Source organism: Balaenoptera physalus, assembly GCF_965194825.1.
Source record: "Balaenoptera physalus genome assembly, chromosome: 8".
Lineage (NCBI taxonomy): Eukaryota > Metazoa > Chordata > Mammalia > Artiodactyla > Balaenopteridae > Balaenoptera > Balaenoptera physalus.
The window spans coordinates 15,349,524-15,367,781 of record NC_138887.1 but is presented as its reverse complement, the minus strand read 5'-3'; the positions used below and the strand labels follow the sequence as shown (position 1 = coordinate 15,367,781).

The following is an 18,258-nucleotide window of genomic DNA, read 5'->3' as shown; positions in this document are numbered from 1 at the left end:
AAATTTTTTTCCTTAAGCATTATGATTTTAGCACATGAATATTTTTATAAGGTATTTTAATATTACCTTTATTTAATAAGTTATTGACTATTACCTTTGGTTTCTTTCTGTTTCAAAAAACCACTCACGTTTGTATCTTTTCTAAATTAGAAGAAATGACTTTAAAAATCATAATGCTTGGGTAAGGAAAGACAGACAAAAAAACACATTTTTGCCTAAAGGTTCTACAGGAAATGCAACATGCCCCCAAGAATGCATGAAGTGACTGAATATAACACGGTTTTATGAATCACAAAATGAACACACACCACACGACGCTTCTTAAAATTGAAGCAAGTGGGGACTGTTTTCCATCTTATGAGTCAATAGGAATACTCTTGCATCTTACAAGAACATTTTTCTTTATTTTAGAAACTTTTTTCTTTATTTTAGAAACTGTAATGTCCTTGTGTATTGTGATAATGTTCACATAACTAAGATACATACAGGCAGTCAAATATGGTATGATAATGAAATACACGCATTGAACAATTTCTTTGCTCTGTACCAGTTTAACGTTCTTTGCATCAGTTGTCTGACCCAAACTGCAGGGTTCTGCTGGATTACAGCCCATTCTGGCATAAAAAATTGTGACTTTACCAATGAGTTATTTCAGCTCTAAAGCGTTTCAAAAATTCCATCCTAACTCCGAGGGAACGTTTAGACATGTAAATGATGTGAAAAATTGAATCACCCAAATCATGTAGGTTAAGAATCATATTTCCCTCTGCTTTTGTAATGGTTTTGGCCATCGTGTGATTAGAAGATGATGTGCTCAATTCTGTAATTCATTTGATATAAAGAGCCAAAGACAATCAAGAACCCAACTCCCCACCCAACTGGGCCGCACAGTTGACACCCCTACCCAAAACACAGCTCCACCAGCACTCCCGCCTCCAGCTGGAGCGCTGGGTGGCCTCACCTCTGATTGGGAGCCAGAACGGGCGTGGTGTGTTCCTCACCTGGGCCTGTCTCAAACATACCCTCTGAACCCCCAAAACCAGAGTCCCCTCAGCACCAACTCGAATTTTGTATGCTGTTCCTGGCATTAGAGCCTTTAACCCAAAGAAGCTCCGAGAACCATTTACAGTTTCTTTCCTCCATTCTTCTTTGCCTATGGAAATTTTGCAAAAACAACACATTTGAATAATTTAAGGGAACAGAAGTCACTTAATGCCGTTCCAGAAAGGAAAATACACTTTATAAGCGAAAGACAAAATCTAGGGTGCTTCAGTTTATCATTTTAGATGATTGTAAGTTGAGTCATGTCAAATAAATCAGTGAAAATGAAGAACTAAATGAAAACGTCCTCAGAGAAAAATCGACTGGATATCAGATTGCATTTTAACTGCATATATTCCCATTGGGTTAAATCTTTTTGATACAAAGGAAGCTTCTTGATCTGAACCTTGCCTTGTGAAATTGAGTTTCTCTAATGATATTTCTAAAAAGAACTGTTATACATTAAATAGCTGGATCGAACTATGGAAAGGATTGTTTTTTAAGGTCCACAAGATGAATCTTTCGGTAAACTTAAATACCTTAAAATTTATCCAAGTTATAGATTCAACCTTTCCCAAGTATTGGTTTTTCTAAACCCATAGTTGTTTTTTTTTTAATATTTATTTGCATGATAAAGGTCTAAACAGAAAGTTGGACTATATTCAACATTTTGTCACAAACATTCACTGGCCACCCAGCTCATTACGTGCAGAGCACACTTCATTAAGGAGGGGGCACTGGGTTCTCATAAACTGCTGAAAACTAAAGCTGCCCCATCTCCTAGTAGATGTGGCCAGGATGTAGTAGAGTGCCTGACTTGGGGATCCATTAAACATTGAAATATAATTATTCATTATTACTCTTGTTTACAAGTCGTGGGTAAAGAACAGTTTTAGGTACCACAACCTGAAAATAACATATGCAGTGGAACTTATTATGTCCCTTGTATTTAATAACATGAACCAAAGAGATTCCTAGCTACATATAAAATATATAGGTTGATGGTTCGCTCTGATTTTTTCAGATACATCTGATCCATTTATTTGGATCCAGTTATTTTTCAACATGATCCACAGTACATCCTGAAAATGTTCTCAATCTCCTCAAATGCAGCCCCCAAATTAAAAACCGGGTAACAAAATCATTTCTTACTGCCAGCTACACCATATTCAACATAAAAATTCACATGCTCTGGTCCCTCAAATTCCCAACTGATATTGGCTGAGGTCTCAGCAGTGGCAGTAGTAAGTTTGCTGATCCTGGGGTTTACTGCTTGAAGTAAATATACAATAGAAAAATAAAACAGACAGACGATCAAACTGCAAAACCGTACACACACAACATGTAAAATAAGCTTAAGTACCCTGAAACTGTTCCAGTAAAATGAAATTAGAACTGACTGTTGAAATTCAGGGTTCCCTCTTACTTCACTTTCATTACAGAAAGGGTTTTCATTTCTTAAACTACAGCATTAGGAAATAAATTAGTAATCAGAAATAATAAGTTCTATTGAATTAAAATGTGTGAGTTCTGTGATGTGGGCCCTGAACAGTGTAAACTGCTGTCCGTGAGAGACAGTCCCAGGGAACATCAGAGTCTCCATTTACTGATGTACAGCGGGAAGGGAGCTGCCAAACAATGCCGGGGGCAGAGGTCACAGAACATGGGAGACTGCAAGGTAAAACCCCATACTAGTGGCTGCTTTTCCACGCTATTTATCATCTCAGTGCAGGTCTTTAAGGAATTTGTGTTGGGTGAGAAAAAGATGCTCCTTAGAATACCAGCTTCTGACTTATTTTGAGTCACACATTTCTTTAAGAATCTGCCTCTAGGGAGTTCAGGGACCCCAGGTGAGGAGCACCTACTCTGGAGAAGGTTGGATAGTTAGGGCACGCTGGAAGAGAAGCTGCAGAAAAGAAAAAAAAAAAAAATGCCCAATACTCTTTATCAGAAGTGAAGAACCAAGAAATAAAAGGAAGAAGAACTATTTCACTTGACACACCCCAGAGAGCAAGATGATCTTACCTGCCGGGTGTTCGTTATATATCATGTTCTGAAAAATCATAGTGCAATCTAAACAGCTGCCTGAAACACCAAATTACGGAGCCTACGCGATGCTATATGCTTTTCACCTAGTTAAGATGACATCTACAGTCATTAAAAGATGTTATTTGGCTACCTAAGCCTGACAATTCCATCAGCCTTTCCTCAATAGCCTAAAGTAAAAATGACATATTTACAGCTATGTTAACTTGGATAGTTAAACAATGATAAGATCAATTATTATCCCTGGGAAAACATCCTAGCATAGTAAACCAGAAAGCATGAATGGGCTACTCAGACTCTAAAATTCCCAAGTATGTTATATAATTTAGAAGCTAAAGCCCTCCACTGCAACAAATTCGATGAAATAGCCTTTCCTGGGATCAAAAAGAGAAGTATATTAAAGAAATTCAATAATGCATTTGACCTCTGTGATCTAATGCACCATCACATATATACTGTGTGCCCCTCTGTGCTAAGGGTGGGAAACAGCAGAAAACAAAACTGATTATGGAATTATATATAGTCTTTCTGTGGACCTAACTGACTTCAGTTGTCTGAGGTTCTCCTATTAAAGGAATAATGATAGGAGTATGATCAAGCAACAGAGACATATTTACAACAGTACTAATGAACCTGTGTGTAACACATCAGTGGCAAAGAACCCAGGCAAAACATTACTTTTCTTTAAAAATTTCTGGAATCATGAAACTGAGGAATTTAGTCTTGGACTAATTATGGAAGATGTTCAAGGCAGAACCATACCTTCCAACAGAAGAGCAATCAGCTTATTTTTAAAGACACCCAGAGAAGACAGTGCAATTTCCTAAGGTTATGCGGTTTGGCCCCTTTTATCATGGAGAATTCTAACCCTCCTTGCTTTTAATCCCCACTCATGCACTTACTGAACTAACACTCACTGAGCACCTATGACATGCCAGGCAATGTTTCCTTGGATGTGCTATTGTCATTTCTCCTCCAGGCTTTCTTAAATCTGTATCTAATCTCTCTTCCTACTCTAAGTCTTTCTTTGTACAGCCCACCAGCGTGGTTACCTACGTTTTAGCTTCCGAAACTACATCTCTGATCCTGTCACTTCCCTGTTTCAAATGTGGATGGCTTACCTCTGCCCACAGGTGGACCGCTGGGTATAACCCAAACATCCTGTGGATTTTTAAACCCCATGCCTTGGCTTATTCCCTCTCCTAAGAATTTATACACCCCACCCCCCTGACTCATCTGCCAAAATTCTATCCGTTCTTCAAGTTCAGTATTACTTTCTTTGGGAAGCTTTTCCTGATCCTGTTTGGCAAAATAAATGGCTCACTCCTCTAAGCTCAGGTAACATTTTGTTCAAATTCCATCTCTTTTCACTCTTTTTTTATGTGTTGTCTTACCTGCCAGATTGTAAGCACATCAAAGGCAGAGTCTGCCTTACTGTCCTAACACACAGTGCCTTAAAAAAGGCTGATGCTTTTTACGGGCCAGATAGACATGAGCTGTTGATTGACTGAACCTTCTATATAGTTGGAGATTTCTGTTTTGTTTGTTTGTTTGGTTTGGTTTAGTTCAGGCCAAATAAAGTTGTGATCTTTAAACTTGATTTTTACTCACTGGCCTTGTTTCTTGACCTAAGTGGTAGCTGTGCAGAGGACTCTGGTGTAATGATGCAGTGAGAGTCTGACCACAGACAGGATTCGTCACCTGCGCCTCAGTGCCGTCCTCTGCTCTGTCCTGTTTGACCACAGTCGGCTGCTAACTAGGTCAACAGCCAGGTTCAGTTCCTGACTTTCCAGTTAGTTTCTCCCTATTCCTGTGCCCCAACTAGTCACCTCACAAAAGTGTCCTGATGACTGGTCCCAAGGTGAGAAAGCAGATAATAATCCACAGATAAAGCAGGGTCCATCCATCAGCAATACTGGGACCATAAGTCAAATCCATTATCTGCGTGTTTTCAGTTCATTTCTATAGATGCCTTCACGGGTCTATTTCCTAGAACCCCAGACCCTGAAGTTATTTAAATGGACAAAGAAATTGAACAAAAGCAGCCAAACATCTACAGTTTCTTACACCGATACTGAGAGTTTTGACCAAACAAAGACACAGACCAAAATAAGTGACTCCTGAAGATTTCGAGTACCTATTTCCATGCTCGAACTGAGGATAACGGTAAGGAAAAGGGTTAGCCTGGCATAATACAGCTAACTGAACTCTCCTGGCTTCTACTTCATGGTTTAGATAATCATTTTGTAATTGTATACAAAATGCATACAATGTAATTGTATATTTGGAAGCTTGGGTTTCATTCACATCTCTTAAAGTCTGTAAGAAAATTTTAAAATGTAAACTCAGAGCCATCTCTTTTCCTCTCTTCATAAGTGAATGAAAATCCCTAGAGGCTGATGTTTCTATAGCCAAGGATATCACACCTGTTTTCTCTCAATGGTTCATCTCTTACTCTGTTTCATGGTGCTTCAAATTAAAATATAAAAGATTAAAAATATATATATAAAAGATATATTAAAAATACTAAAATTGGGAAGGATCGTGGAGAATTTTTATTTTTCTTGTCTCCCAGAACGTCCCTAAACTCTACACGAAGAAGGAAAACAGAGAAGAGGATAGAATTCATTCCTAGATTGAAAAAAGAAATATTTTTAAGGAAGGGAAACCCAGGGAAACAAATTATTCTCTAGCAGTTTGAAGTCTCATCATGGTAAAATATCATCATTTTATGCAAGCAATGTTTACTTACTGATGCACTATTAAATGAAACAATATAGAAAAGAAGGTTAGATTTAGCTTTTAAAAAAAAATTTAAACACCGTTTCTCTTTGTATCTGAGTTCCACCAGATTTCAACACTGGGGGCTTTAGGAACCTTCGGAGACTCTCTTTTTGCTTGTCTCTATAATCAGAAGTAATTCACAATTCAATTTAGTAAGATCAAATGGTAAAACCTCAACTATATTAATTGACATTTCTTTTAGTTAGTCTGAATTCATTAAAATCAGCGGGTGAGGGGCTTCCCTGGTGGCGCAGTGGTTGAGAATCTGCCTGCCAATGCAGGGGACACGGGTTCGAGCCCTGGTCTGGGAAGATCCCACATGCCGCGGAGCAACTAGGCCCGTGAGCCACAACTACTGAGCCTGCGCGTCTGGAGCCTGTGCTCCGCAACGGGAGAGGCCGCAATAGCGAGAGGCCCGCGCACCGCGATGAAGAGTGGCGCCCGCTCGCCGCAACTAGAGAAAGCCCTCGCAAAGAAACAAAGACCCAACACAGCCATAAATAAATAAATAAATAAATAAATAAAATTAAAAAAAAAAAAATCAGCGGGTGATGTTTTTTTCCAGTGGCATGCACGTGCTCTTCCAATATGACAAGTCAACGGAAAACACAAACTGCCCTGCTGCAGCTCAATTAATCGGCTACTGCCTCTAGGCTGAGCCCCAGTGACATGGCCACTGCACAGGGAAAGCGGCCAGGCTTTCTCTGGAATGCTTCCATGAAAGGGTCTAAGGGGAACCCAGCAGTAAATTATTGTAAAACCACCACGGATTTTAATGGATATCTAATCATCCCCAGAAAGAAGCACACATATAAAAGAGAGGTTCCCATCCTTCCACGATCTTGCGAACATTTTGAATGTTTACAACTTTGTTCTCTCAAGGGTAAAAACACCTATAAAACATTATTAAGATGATTGAAAATGGCTACAGTTCTTATTCAATCATTCCCAAATCTACCTGATCTATGTTTTAAAATTTACCAAGACTCTGAATATAAGATTTGTAAGAAAAGAGAAGATATGATCAGGCCTAAGCTCCCAAGATTTGAACAACTTAGGGCAAAGCACTTATTTCTTTTGGTCGACTTTTTCTTCATTCCAATTTGTACTTGTTCAGTCTGTCAAAGCCCAAGAAAATCCCTGGCCAGGGATGCTCTATATGAGAGCACTGCCATGTGAGGCAGGGCGGCCTCCACTGCTCCCTAAAAAGCTGACAAATCTACCAAGAGCCAAGAGTCAAAGACTGGGGGGATCTTTGGGTGGAAGAAATACTACAATTCATTCCAGCACCATTCTCCCAACCAATCCTCCTCATCCAGAGAGCTGTGAGCAATAAAGGAGAACAAAAGTAATTCACTGTGATTGTTGGCTCTTCCCCAGGAGGAGACTTAAGCAGTCTGGCGAAGACAGAAATGGAATAACACAGCTGAGCAGAGCATGGGGGTTGCCTGAACACGCGGTCAGAGGGGATCCCGCTGGGGAGGCTTTCAGTCCCAGGGCAGCTGGAGTACGGCTAAGCTGAAATTCCGGGTGGACAGTGTAGTGTGATGCCAGCAACGTGTGCACTGTGTCTAGGAGGGGTACAGGTAAATCAGATTAGGACAGGAAGCTCGGCTGGTCTGATTTCTGACTGGCTGTTTTTATCACGGGACTAACATTTCTGAACCCTTCACAGACGGCATGGCCATCATGAGGGTCTGCGGCAAAGGTACAGTTTGGGTCCTGTCTGGTCTAGCCACGGTCATAGCATTAAAAGCCAAGATTAGGATTTGGACCTGGGATAAGTCTTGAGAAAAGGTGAATTCAATGGGTGGCCTTCTCCTTGTAAAAAAGACTAGACATGAATTTTAAAGTCAAGATCTTGCAGGATCTTATCTTCCTTTTGGTGCTTCAAAGCTTATTTTAAATATTTTCTCTTTTAACCCATGCTGCACTTCCCCATGGTTAACATGGCAAATTTCACACATGTAGAAAGTCATGCAGTTGAATGATTTTACCTTTGCCTGCACCTACATCAGGTGGGAGAATACCAGCTTTCATGAAGGGAAACAGAAATAGGACACTATATAGTTAGCATGTAAAGCTACATAAAAGCACTTCTTAAAATGCTAAAGCATGCAAGAAGAATGGAGCATACCACATCAGGTACAGGGGACAAAGGTACGTTTTTGTTCCCAAACTTACCAGTAATCAAATCTCCACATTACTTAAAGCGCTTTATTCATACTTGCCTATTATGTAAGAAGGCTTAGGAGATTTCAAGCCAATTTTGGGGTAAAAATGTCAATTTCTTATGCTATGGAAGATAATCAAATAAATGATCCTTAAGCAATTCTACAATTTAGAGACATGCAAAACCTTCTACAATGTTTTTGATCATTTTCATTGAATCTCAAGTTTTTCAAAATCATTTTTAGAAGTATTAAAGGAAGTGTTCATTCTTTTTCTAAATACTTTAATGGGGCTCTTTTGCTTTCTGTACCAGATGGCATAGCCAACTATGAAGTCCCATGCTCAAACACAAAGTACATGCATTATTTAATAACTGTTTTGATTTCCTTGCTAGAAAACCTAAATCAGTATGCAGACTAGCAAATTATTTTCTGGTGAATCAAGACCAGAACCACAGTTACATATATTTATTTGTGTGTAGGTATGCATGTCTGTGTGTGTGTGTATTACACATATGTGTATGTGTGTATATAGGTAAAGTTGCAGATAGGAAAAAACATTGCCGTGAACTTTGAATTTAAGTGTGGCAAAATACTGTAATTTCCCACTCTCACCTCAATATTTTAATATAAGTTTAAAAATTTCATAGGGACTTAAAAAACAAACATCAAATCATTATTCCAGTATGAATTAAATAGCTGCTTATATATATATATATCAGAATGAGAGGTTACAGATAAGTGTTTGTATTAATTGGGTAGCATGGATACTTCCATGGTAAGAAGGAAAGAAAAAGCATAAACTTAAAGATTTTTGTCTCACGATACTTCTCGTTATATGGATTTTATACATACCCATCTTACCTTCATCCATAGTTGTTATCGCTTCCTCTGTTATTTGACTTCCTGATCCTGCTACTGTTTGTGCATAGAAATAAAATTTATACCGAGTGCTGAAATTTAAATTTTTTAAAGTCCAGCGGGTCTTGTTGGCAGGAATTTTCAAATCTACCAGAGGGCCTAATTCATGGGTGCTGTTAACTGTCAATAAGAATATAAACAAAATAAAGTAATAAAATAAATGAAAAAGCCAAAAGAAAACAAACACACTGATACAGAGAACAGAACAATGGTCACCAGAAGGGAAGGGGAATGGGGGGAGGTTGAAATGGGTAAAGGAGTCAACTGTATGGAGACGGATGGAAACTAAACTTTTAGTGGTAGGCACACTGTAGTGTATATGGAAGCCAAAATACAGTGTTGTACACATGAAACTTACATAATGTTATAAACCAATGTTACCTCCATAAAAAAAAAGAACAAAGTGCATTCCCCGTTCATTGCTGTAGGAAGACTATTGTAAATAAATGTGTCAACCAAAAATGTTAAACCTGGACTACACTGACTTTTGTAATCCTACTCACTCTTTGTCTGACATAATTGATAACCTGACATAGTCCTATAATTGGGAGATTGGGATTGACATACACACACTGCTATATATATAAAATAGATAACTAATAAGGGCCTACTGTATAGCACAGGGAACACTACTCAATACTCCGTAATGGCCTATATGGGAAAAGAATCTAAAAAAAGAGTGGATATATGTATATGTATAACTGATTCACTTTGCTGTACACCTGAAACTAACACAGCATTATAAATCAACTATACTCCAATAAAAATTTTAAAAATGATAATCTCAAGGGTCACACTGCGATTCTAATACAAATGCATATATTAATGTATGTATGTATATATGTAAATATATATACATAGATATTTAATTGTTTTTGCATACATTTTAAATATAAAAAAATAAACTATGGGATAAACCATAAAAAAAGTCCTATAATATGGTGTAAAAAGGGGAAATACATTTTCCATGGGCTTCTAAGCTGGGAGAATTTTCTGGTTGAATCGCAATAGCATTTCTCATGTCTTTGTTTTTGCAGGTGGAGTCATGGGTTGTTAAATAACCCCAAATCTCGTCTTCAGAGGCCTTGTGCCAAAGGAACCCCTCTTCTTAACATTTGCTGGTTATACAATACATGATGCCTACACACATAATGACAGCACGCACCTAAACCCCATGCTCAAGGTCTGTATTATTCTACATGTTATTTAATTTTCAAAAGCACATGTCATTTTTCTTTAAAAAGTATGATTTGAAGTTCCTTCTAGAATAACACTTGAAGGTATATGTATATATTCTACAGCTGTAAAGAAATACCCCGTTTGTATTTTAAGATAACAGTCTTTTTCCTTCGTAAACCATATTTCCCTGTTTCCTTCTCCCCATAACTTACTTGGCTGATATTTTAAGGTGTACTCTGTCAAAATGCCATTCGGGTGGCTTGGTGGCTCCCATTCCAAAGTGAGAGAATCTAGCGTTGGATTAACAATCTTCAAAGAGGATGGAGCGCTGGGGACTTCAAATGAGACATACAGTCAACACAAAGGTTTCTGAATGTTTCAAACTGTATTAAAGTGACATATTTCACCAGGTCCACACAACTCATCAAGACTCTTTTTTTTGGCTGCGCCAGACGGCATGTGGGATCTTAGATCCCTGACCCGGGTTCGAACCCGTGCAGAAGTGCGGAGTCCTAACCACTGGACTGCCAGGGAATTCCCCAAGATTTTTGTCTTCTGTAACTCATTTTTGTTCCTGATTCAGCTGAAAATATGTTAATAGAAACCTGTTTCGCTTTTCCTCTTTTTCCCTCACCATTTCCATTTAGATTCATTAAAACCATCCTCTCCAAATACATAAGGGCTTTGCCTTTATATGGATCCAAACCAATGGTTTTAAAAGAGATGGTACTTGTTTGTTTCGTGAATGGGGTCTTAATAAAAGCAAACTAGTGACTGAGTGGAACTGTTCTAACCAGACCGTTGAGCAGAAGCAGCTGTGTTCTGGGCTATTAAGGACTGTTTTCTCCAGCAAACCAGGTGTCTCCAGTCAGAACATCCTGCCTGCCAGGCTCTGGGCCTGAGCCAGCCCCCACAAGTGCAGAGAAGCTCTTATCCAGAGAGCTGAGAGACGCCCGGCAGCTCGCAGTGATGGACAAGAGCCTGGGTGCTGGCACAGCCCTGGCTCTGGGGAAGGAGCGCAGGGTGTCAGGTTCTCCGTGGCAGAGGCTGGCAAATTACCAGCGGAAACATGCCCGGTCTTCTTTTATTCACTTCCTCAGAGCATGATGGACGATGGCAGCCCTCCCTCACGATCGTGACCTTCTCTACCCAACCTACCACGTTCCCTAAAACCTCCTGTCCCTCTAGCCAGAAACCAGGCAGTCGAGCTGAATTTCCCCCTCTGCCTCATTTCCACCATCTCCTGGGACACTAGATCCTGCTACATCCACCCTGCTAACCTCAACTGTATCCATTCCCTCCTCGTCTCTCCGCCACTGCCCCCCTTCAGACCCTTGGTGGCCTTGCCTAGAACAGTCCTGGCCCATAGTTCTAAGCCTCCGCAAATCACCCCTTTGAGAATCTGATGACAGCCCCAAACTCTCCCCAGAAAAATATATACACCTTGTATATAATATTAGGGGGTTCATGGAGCTCCTTAAACCCATTCATTGACACCTGAAGAGACTGCCGTCCTCAGGTTAAGAGCTCCTGGCTTGAGGGTTAATATCCATAGCATTTAAGACCATCGATTGTTTTGGTCCTCCCTAGCTGACCTTCCTCCCTTTTCTCACCGTTCTCGGCTGCCTGACTTACCGTTCCCTGAAGGAGCCATGATGTTTCCTACCTTTGTGTCTTTGGACAGACTACTCTTCTCTTGTCTGTTCTTTAATCCCCTGGTTCTCTTTTCTATGGCACCTTCCCCTGAGCCATCTAAAGGGCCAGTGTAGGGTCTCACTAGTGAAAGCCTCTAGTGGAAGGAGCCCTAAACCTCCAAGGAGCAACGAGGCTGAGGACAAGCCACTGTAATGAGATGGGAGGTGGACACAGATGATTCTCAGAGGCTGTTGGGCAGCTGCCAACACCATGAGCCCTTCAACCAGGAGCCAGGACAGGGTTTGTCTGTGAACTGCTTTTAACCACACCTGGGTATATATCCGGAAAAAAAAAACCCCACTAATTCAAAAAGATACATGCACCCCAACGTTCACAGCAGCATTATTTACAATAGCCCAAGCATGGAAGCAACCTAAGTGTTCGTCAATAGATGAATGGATAAAGAAGATGTGGTACATATCTACAATGGAATACTACTCAGCCATAAAAAAGAATGGAATTTTGCCATTCGTAGCAACATGGATGGACTTGGAGGGTATTATGCTAAGTAAAATGAGCCAGACAGCGAAAGATAAATACTGTGATAGTGCTTATATGTGGAATCTAAAAAATACAATAAAGTAGTGAATACAACATAAAAGAAGCGGACTCACAGATATAGAGAATGAACTAGTAGTTACCAGTGGGAGGGAGGGGGAATACAGGAGTGAGGGAGTGGGAGGTACAGACTATTGGGGGTAAGACAGGCTCAAGGATGTACTTTACTACATGGGGAATATAACCAATATTTTGTAATAACTGTAAATGGAAAGTAACATTTAAAAATTGTATAAAAATAGGGAATTCCCTGGTGGTCCAATGGTTAGGACTTGGTGTTTTCACTATCAGGGCCCAGGTTCAATCCCTGGTCGGGGAACTAAGATTCTGCAAGCCATGCAGCTCGGCCAAAAAAAAAAAAATTGTATAAAAATTTTAAAAATTAAAAACAAAAAATTAGCAAAGTTTTTGACCATGTGATTAACTGTGGAGAAAAATTTTAAGTCAAGAGAAAGGGGGTTTCAGGGAAGCCTCTGAAGCCTTCCCCACACCCTCAGGCCATAGACGAGCTGACACTCTGTCAGCTCTGTGTGTGCCGTGTTCATCTGTGGGAAAATCACATTTGCTCTCCAGAATATACTTTCTTTGGGGGCCCATCGGTCACGCAAAGTCTCTCAGGATGCACCACACGCTGCTAGGATCTCAGTGACACGTCCACCCTACCTCCTTCCGGGGTATTGAAGACCCTGTCGGGGCTGGCTGGGCCCTCGCCTTTCCCATTGACCACGCGGACGTTCAGTGTGTAGTGGCTAAAGGGCTCCAGCCCGGGCAACATGCCGTGAGTCTTGCTGCCCTGGAAAGTGAGGATCTTTTTCTCAATATGGCGTCTGTTTCTTGTTGATGAACTCTGTGCCTTCCAGTAGTAAATCTGAAACGGCAAGAGTAAAAGTCAGGGATGGACAAGGGAGCCAACAGAATCCTCAGGCTCACAAAATTAAAGCTTTATTATTAGTTTTTTTCCCAGAAAGTTCCCTTGGTACATTTTAGACTAGTGGAACAACGGACAGATATCAATTCTGAGGCAAGAGAGGAGGAGGCACAGGTAATGAGGGAAATTAAGAAATTGTGATGAAGCTCGGTTATGCCATGTTGTTGGAGAAGTCTAAGTGAAATAAACCAAAGAAATGAAACCGCATGAGACCCATACAGAAGGATTTAAGTGTCCTTTACTTGTATAAAATATTCTAACGGTAAAAATTACTGCCCAATATTTACATACTTTTCCAGAGTTAATACAACTTCATGTACAGTATATCATTTAGTTTAATACTAAAAACCACAGTGAAGTTTTTATTATTACTACTCCTACAGTACAGAAGAGCCCCTGGGCTATCAAGAGGTAAGAAGACCCTCCACTTCAAGTCTAGGGCTTTCTCACTATGCCAAACTGCATCACTTAATTAAAAATACTTATTTTTTGGTATGAAATTGTAGACACAGATTTTGAAGTGATAAAGTGTTGATGAACTTTGGATACAAATCCAGAACTGTTGTTTACTAAGTCCTCTTAAAGTCGTCTTAGGAGTTTAAAGGCACTTTCAAGAGAAATCAACATATATACAGAATCTGGCAATCTTAGAGGAAGAAAAACCAAAAACCCGAAGTTGAACATGATGCAGTGCAAAAACTGACCTCTAGAGGTCAGGGTTTGACCAATCAAAGCCTTGACTTCCTTGGTAGGAGTGAAAGTTCTTTGACCACCTCTCAGTCAAAACTATGAATCGGTCTTTCTGCGCTTCCCAAGAACACAGATAACTGATGTTTATAAGAATGACTGAGTTGGAACTCTATGATCTTGAACTGTAAACTATTTAAAACAAAAGTCTACATTGTTTTCTGGATAGTTTTGTTTGTTGAACACATAGTTTTCTTTGTTTAAAATCACAGTCAGTGTGGTTTTAAAGCTAGGTGCATTTCATTACATTCTAGTTTTTTGAACATTAGTTTTCCCCATTTCGTGCATGTGGTAACTGTTGGGTTGGCAGAATGTAGACTATCTGTGGGAAAAATGGAGAAAGAATTTTTTTCTCCCTTTGTGTGCAGTGAGATGTCGATCCAGCTCTAGCTGGGATGCTTCAGAGGCAGGCTTCCTGAGGCAGTACACCTGATGAACTCTCAAGGCCTCCTCTGGCCAAGCAAAGGGCGTCTGGCATTGGCCAACGGACTGTTTCTAAGAAAAGAACACGAAAGGTCTCTTTCACTTGCCCGATAGCCCTGCAGGTGTCCTCGGATACTTTTCAGAGGTACTGGGTCCCAGTGCACCTCGGCTAAGGTGCTGTTTACCACGTTTACGTGCACATTCCCGGGAGCCACCATTGGGACTAGGGAAAGATGAGAAAGGGGGGTAGAAGTATCAATGTCATTTTGAATTGCATGCAAAAAATGTCACCGTCTCCTAATTTTGGCTTGAAACATGCCCCAGCCTGATTCTATGTATTATCAAGGATGGAGAATTGATGGGTTTTTTTTTTTTTTTTGGAGCTCTGTTCATTTGACTTTGTGAGAACAACATATCTTTTTAAAAAGTAATAACTTTTAACACGCTGAACCTATTTTCTACGTAGCAGGCTGTTTAGATGCAGAAATGTTGAGCGAAATCATGGCTGCCTCCCATCCTCCCTCCCAATCTCAGCACCTCTGGACATGGCCTTGACTTGCACTTTGGTAAGTCTGCTTTGCTGGGGAAAAATAGACATAAAGTAGCATCAGGCACTTACGGTCTTCTCCAGAATGTCCCAGAACCACAGCTGGCTCTGGAGCAAAGCCCGCGTCGTTCAGGGCCTGAACTTTGATCAGGTATGGGACAAAGGTCGGGGTGCCCGAGACAATGTATTTGGATACATCTGCCACAACCATAGACGTCCATTCATCATCACCATCCTTCTGGCGCCAGCTAACTTTGTACTGAAGGCCTGGCCCATTAGATTCGAAACCATTCAAGGGCTACAAGAAAAGCCAGACCATCAGAGCTTATAAAACAGATCAGCGGTGCTATCTCTTACTGGAACGGCAAATTCAATTCTCAGACATAAAGACGATGAGCGCTGCGCCACTAAAGTACAAGCTATGAACAATTTTCTCCAGGGACCTTTTGTCCTTTTTTTCACCTGTGATGAGATTCACAGCTTGTTTGGGATCAACATTTCAAAGGTGGTTAATTTCTATCTTGAAGTAGTAAAAACCACCTAGGTCTCTCAGATTCTGGCTCCACAGTCATGGGTAGGTGACATAAAACTTTCCAGGTATATAGTTTCCTTTATGTGTTCCTGGTTGTGTGACAGCACCTCACTGTCTATTTTACTTGGAGACTGAAATTGTGAACTACTTCTTTCTTTAAAAAAAAAAAGAGATTGCCTTGTCTTTCTATCCTGTTTCTACAGGCATGTATGTATCTAAGTATATACAAACATGTATGTATCTAAGTATGGATGTCTGGATCTATCTAAAATAAGTTTTTAGATCACACAAGTAAATATATATTAATTTTCCAAGTCCAGAAAATAGACAGGCCAAAAAAGAAAAAAGCAGAAGAAGTTGACTACTGGTACCTGTCTTCTAGATGGTTCTCTACGATGGTGACAATACAAGCTAGCATTTATTGAGCACATTCTATGTGATAGGCACCGCTCTAAGTGCGTTATAAGTGCATTAACTCCTTTAATCTTATGAGGTTGATTCATTGTTATTCCCATCACACAGGTACACAATAGAGATGTTAAAGAAATGCCTTAAAGTCACACAGTTACTAAGTGGCAAAGCTGGGATTTGTACCATTCATTTTGGCTCCAAGGATCAAGCTTTTAACTACTACACGATTCATAAATATATGATATATGTATATATTCCAAAAAATGTGTGAAAGGGGATTTTAATACAGGTATTATTTAAAAACAACTTTTCTTTCCACTCTAAAATATAGTTGAATATTTCAGACATAGCTCACCTTCCACGTAATCACCAAATTATCCGGCTCTGATCCCAGCCCTTCCACAGCCGTGGGATTTTTATCTGGTTCTAGAAGTTAAACAGCCACATACTTGTAAACTTTGGTCTTTTGCCAACAGTGGAAAACCTTTCCATTTTATTTCATATCACAGAAGTCCTGCTTTACCTGCAGCTTTAGTCAAATACTGCTCAGATGCCTCGCTGGGCAAGCTCCGCCCCAGGCTGTTTACTGCCATCACTCGGAAGGAATAGTTGACATAGGGCGACAACTTCAGCTGGGCTGTGGTCTGAGCTCCAGGGACTTCAGTTTGGTGATGCCACAGCCCCGGCTCATGCATTGCATCTTCATATTCGATGATGAATTCTGGCCACACCACACACACACAACAAATCCAAGACATGAATTCAGTCACCCAATGGTAGGTTGCGAGGATAACGAACAGGACAATCTAACAAGAGCAGCTGAACGTGAATTATCTCACTTTCAAGAAAAATTCACTAGAATATTTTGATTTCAGAAGCCTAGCGTCCTCAACACTTAAGCAAATCCAATAAGAGTATGCTTTCTCTAGCATGCTGAGTTTAGCTCCTTAAAACTGTTTAGAAGTGACCCACATATTCCTAGGAAAGTTTGAACATATGAAAAGATGATTAATTTTTTTCATAACAGGAGATGTTACGTGAAATACAGAGAGATACCATTTCCCACCAAACAGACTGGCAACAATCAAATATTTAACACACTTTGTGAACTATGACACAGGGAAACAAGCATTCTCATACTTTGTGGGAAGTGTAAATTGGTACAACTTCTATAGAGGACAATTTAGAACATCTAACAATATTTAACTCAGAGACCCTTTGACACAGAAATTGTGCTTCCAGCAATTTATTTTGAATAAATGTGCTCATGCATATGTTCGAAGGCACATGAAAAAGAATCCACATGGCAGCATTGTTTGCAACTGAAACAACCTAATTGCAAACAACCTAAATGTTCATCAATAGGACACTGATTAAATAAATTATGATGCATCCACACAATGGAATATTCTGCAGCTGTAAAAAATGAATAGGGCTGCTCCACGTGTACTGAAACAGAATGATTTCTAAAATATATTGTTAAGTGAAACCAAGTAGGGTTTAGAACATGATCCAGCGTGTGCTGGATACTACAGTTGTATAAAAATAAAAAGATTTACTATAACATATACACATACACATACGCTTGAAAGTACGTGTGTTACCTCTTGGAGGGTACACACTGTAACACTGGTGTCACCGGAGGAATTGAGAATCAGGGGTGGGAGGAAGACTTACTTTTCAGTGCATACCTACCCTCTTGTCTCTATTAAAATTTTGTGGTATGTACATGTTTTACCCTTGTAAAAAATAAGTATTTATTTGAAACAATATATGCACCCCAATGTTCATTGCAGCACTATGTACAATAAGCCAAGATATGGAAGCAACCTAAATGTCCATCGACAGATGAATGGATAAAGAAGATGTTGCACATACATACAATGGGATACTACTCAGCCATAAAAAGAATGAAATAATGCCACCTGCAGCAACATGGATGGACTTAGAGACAATCATATTAAGTGAAGTAAGCCAGGCAGAGAAAGACAAATATCATACGATATTGCATATATGTGGAATCTAAAAGAAAATGATACAAATGAACTTATATACAAAACAGAAATAGACCCACAGACATAGAAAACAAACTTGCGGTTACCAGAGGGGAAAGGTAAGGGGAGGGATAAATGAGGAGCTTGGGATTAACATATACACACTACTATATATAAAAGAGATAACCAACAAGGACCTACTGTATAGCAGAGGGAACTATGCTCAATATTTTGTAATAACCTATAAAGAAGAAGAATGTCAAAAAAATATATGTATAACT

At 39.8% G+C, this 18,258-nt stretch overlaps 1 protein-coding gene across 19 annotated transcripts in view; it reads right to left on the bottom strand.

The window, feature by feature from the left end:
* NRCAM (neuronal cell adhesion molecule) overlaps positions 1 to 18,258 on the bottom strand; it is a 317,729-nt gene that overhangs the window by 24,077 nt on the left and 275,394 nt on the right. For 6 of the 19 annotated variants that reach the window (XM_082473415.1, XM_082473430.1, XM_082473416.1 and 3 more), the window contains 8 exons: positions 16,507 to 16,704; positions 16,339 to 16,409; positions 15,113 to 15,338; positions 14,601 to 14,716; positions 13,059 to 13,263; positions 10,355 to 10,477; positions 8,898 to 9,083; positions 7,869 to 7,904 (listed from right to left, as the gene is read on the bottom strand). In XM_082473415.1, coding sequence (XP_082329541.1) covers positions 7,869 to 7,904; positions 8,898 to 9,083; positions 10,355 to 10,477; positions 13,059 to 13,263; positions 14,601 to 14,716; positions 15,113 to 15,338; positions 16,339 to 16,409; positions 16,507 to 16,704 — 1,161 coding nt within the window. The remainder of the gene's footprint in view (positions 1 to 7,868; positions 7,905 to 8,897; positions 9,084 to 10,354; positions 10,478 to 13,058; positions 13,264 to 14,600; positions 14,717 to 15,112; positions 15,339 to 16,338; positions 16,410 to 16,506; positions 16,705 to 18,258) is intronic. The other 13 variants (XM_082473431.1, XM_082473419.1, XM_082473423.1 and 10 more) reach the window with 3 other exon arrangements.